Genomic DNA, 3,890 nt, shown 5'->3' on the forward strand with positions numbered 1-3,890 from the left:
TATGCAACCTATAAATATTCCATTTGTCCCAAGCCTGAAATTCAAGCCATTGGGTCCTCTGGTTAGGAGCAATTCATATCTCAAGTCATAAATGGAAAAGTAATCATGAAATACAATGTAGTTATGGCAAGTTCTCTTACTTACCAGAAAAGTTGGGCACACGGCACACAAAACTAATGACAATCACACGCCACAAACTCACACTCACTAGAGCCACAGTTTTAAACAGCGAACATTAGGTACACCTGTTACCAGAAAAGAAAACCATCAGCAAGGATAACAGTTCTGACATTGTTCAGAGTGCAGACTGACTCAGTTCTTATTGGTGGCTCCTTTTTCCGTTGGAAGCTTAACCCTCTGTTTTGAAAGAACGAAACTTTTTCCTCGGTGCCGTTGCAGTCCCCCCTCTCTTTTTTCTCCTTACCCAGAGAAAAAACTCCTATATCCAACAGAACTTTACGAACTGTTTTTCAACTGCCTTCCTAAATTTATAACGTCCAGCCAGGAGGCCAAAGTAGCCTATGAAACCCAGAAGCAGACAATTTATTTTTGCCTGCTGTGCTGTTAAGCTGGACTGATTTGAAGTGGTTCAACAAAATTACTGTTTTTAACAAAACAAACACTTAAAATCACCAAGAAGCAAACCAAATTGACACTGACAGAGAGAGTAAATGAGCTTTTACGGCAGATGCTCCACATCAGTCCCACACATTCCCCCACTCCCCATCTCGAGTCTCCATGGAACATAGGAATGCATGCATAGCTACTCTAGATCCCATTTACATGTCCTCAAATGCATAAGAACGCCCAATTCAGGTTTATATTGGCCTATTGTAGCCTTACAATGAACTGGGAAATTGAATGGATGGAGAAAAATGAAGAGACGGAAGAAATTGGAACATTGTGGGACATTTTCCTGAGTGCAGGCAAGATCAACCTGACAGTTTTGAGACTGCCAAGTGCTGTTGACTGCTGTAAATCAACGGTTTCATCACAGAAGGCTAAAGCGCTCAGAAAACTCAATTTTCTATACTGCCAAAGCCTGCCGAGGATGTCCCATACCACTAAACATTCTACAACATCAAAGCATCTGCCTCTGTTCCAAAACATCTTCGAACCGCTACCATGTTGTCAAAATGAATCCTATTTTAAATCAGTCGTGATGAGTACTATATTATTTGATTCAAGTGAACAGCATGGTCTAGCCCTCCAAAAATATATAAAAAGCACTCACGTGGAAACTAAGAATAAGACCAGACTTCCTCCTATAACTGCATGTTTGACACCATGCATCTTGTTACAGTGAAAACCTGTGTTAACATCACCAATAATTTCCATATGAACATTGTCCATTTTTTAAATGATAGAAAGGTTTTCTGTTTCTCACAAAAAAAATTCTTGCAACAATAATGACGATAAACTTCATTGCACTGTGGCAGTCACCACAGACTCGAAAGTTCTTGTCAACTCTGATAGTTGGTCCAGCGGATGTGTTTAAACAACCCAAATGCAATTGCCAACTAGCCAATATGGTGGCAAAGGGATGATTCTTTCTCCTCATCGGATGACGCATCATTTGTATGGGTATAATCCAGACGCAAATACATGTGGTTCCGATATTTGCATCTGGATTATACCCTGCATGCTGCATCTCCCAAGACAATTTCTCCAAATTGACATAAACTTCCTGCATTTGTTGGTGTGATCTGTCTCATACACAATTAAAGTATACAATGTTATTGACTTCAATCCAGCAGACAATTTCTCCAAATCGACTTAAACTTCCTGCATTTGTTGGTGTGATCTGTCTCATACACAATTAACATGTACAATGTTATTGACTTCAATCCAGCTACATCCAGGTAACTTTTTTATTCCTCTATGTTTCATCAATTTTCTTATAGTTTGAAGGTCACCCCACCTGCCCAATTCTGCATACATATTTGACAGAAGAACATAAGGGGCAGAAGTTTTAGAACCTAACTCAAAAAGAAGTGTCGCTGCAAACTCTCCCATCTCTGTATTCTTCAGTGATCTACAGGTACCAAGCAAACACATCCACACAACTGCATCAGGTTTTATAGGCATTTTGATGATAAACTGTAGGGCTTCCTCAAGAAAGCCAGCACGGCCAAGAAGGTCAACCATGCATATATAATGATTCATGGTAGGCATAATGAAATAAGTGTCACTCATGCCATTGAAGTATCTACAACCATGATCCACTAGACCTGCATGGCTGCAGGCAAATAAGACACAAAGAAGGCTTACATGATCGTGTTTGACCCCAGAGTGCTCCATTAGGTCAAAGAGATTGAGGGCATCCTTACTACAGCCATGCATTGCATATCCTGCAACCATTACAGTCCATGAGACCAAGTTTGCATTATGCATTTTGTCAAACACCTGGCGTGCCTTTTGTATGCTTCCACATTTTGCATACATGTCTATCAAAGAATTCCCAATTACAACATCTAACAAAAATCCACTTTCAACTATTCTTTGATGAATCTGTATACCCTGCTCCAAAACTCCAAGTTTGGCACAAGCCGGTAGGATGCTGGAATAAGTTGATGAGTCTGGTACTATACCTGTCAATTGCATTTGCATAAAAGTCTCCAAGGCTTTCTCAACAAGCCCATTTTGTGTATAGCCAGCAATGACTGCAGTCCATGTGACTACATTTTGTTGGGGCATTTTATCAAACAATTTGTGTGCCTTCTGTATGCTTCCACATTTTGCATACATGTCTATAAGGGCAGTCACCACTACAACATCTACCAAAAGTCCACTTTCGATTATTCTTTGGTGAAGCGCCATGCCCTGTTTCAAAAGTCTAAGTTGAGCACAAGCTGGGACGATGCTGGCAAAGGTAGTCGAGTTTGGCTTTACACCGGCCACTTGCATTTGCTTAAAAATCTCCAAGGCATTTTCATCGAGCCCATTTTGTGTATATCCTGCAATCATGGTTGTCCATGAGACCACATTTGGATTATGCATTTTGTCAAACAATTTGTGCGCCTTCTGTAGCCTTCCGCATTTTGCATACATATCTATCAGGGCAGTCAAAAGCACAACATCAGACCAAATTTCACCTTCCATTATTCTTTGATGGATCTCCATACCCTGTTCCAAAGCTCCAGTTTTGGAACACGAAGGGAGAATGTTGGCAAAAGTGAACTGATTGGGTTGAACACCTGTTAGCTGCATTCTCCGGAACAGTGTCAATGCCACTTGAGGTAACCCGTGTCTTCCATATGCTGCAATGATCATATTCCATGAGAAGACATTTAGTTCAGCCATGTGGTCGAAAACTTTCCAAGCATCCACCAAATTTCCGCATTTGTCATACATGTTGATAAGGGTATTTTGCAACAAAGTGCGTGCGGCAAACGTGTATCCTCTGTCATTAATGTCAGAGTGGATTTGATTACCCTCCGAAAAAGTATTGCTGGCAATGAAGGTCTGCAATAGATGAAGATGTACAGAAGAGTCTACTGGAAGCTTTTGTGCAGTAAGAAGAATGCGGTGTGTCTCATTCAAGTAACCCGCTCTAAGAAGTGCTCTCAGATTGAGATGGGTAATGAACGACATTATAAGAATGATGCCTGAGAAGTTACAGTATCTCCGTCATCTGTTACTCTTACTCTGATTTCTCAACGTGTTGTTATCGTTTCATGATTCTCTTTGGGAATCAGCAGAGATGCAAATCGCCCAAACACAGAAATCTGCTTGTAATTTTTATTCGTCTAACTTTAAATGAATCAAAATCGCAGGTTACACTTAACTTTTTGCTTTTGGTAAACTGCTTCACAGAACATAGTAAAAAGGACTAATCTCTATATATAGTGATAGGTTCGGATTTGTATTAGTATTTGAGACAAATTTAC

At 40.2% G+C, this 3,890-nt stretch overlaps 1 protein-coding gene across 1 annotated transcript; it reads right to left on the reverse strand.

Moving 5' to 3' along the window:
• Positions 1-221: 221 nt before the first annotated feature.
• LOC131057771 (pentatricopeptide repeat-containing protein At2g13600-like) lies at positions 222-3,594 on the reverse strand. The gene is made up of 7 exons (XM_059211693.1): positions 3,096-3,594; positions 1,922-2,957; positions 1,606-1,706; positions 1,235-1,310; positions 938-1,120; positions 461-569; positions 222-245 (listed from the first exon to the last, which is right to left on the reverse strand). The coding sequence occupies exons 1-7, from the start codon at positions 3,592-3,594 to the stop codon at positions 222-224; spliced, it is 2,028 nt and encodes a 675-aa protein (XP_059067676.1).
• Between the last annotated feature and the right edge of the window lie 296 nt (positions 3,595-3,890).

This window comes from Cryptomeria japonica, chromosome 9 (genome assembly GCF_030272615.1).
Source record: "Cryptomeria japonica chromosome 9, Sugi_1.0, whole genome shotgun sequence".
Classification (NCBI taxonomy): Eukaryota; Viridiplantae; Streptophyta; class Pinopsida; order Cupressales; family Cupressaceae; genus Cryptomeria; species Cryptomeria japonica.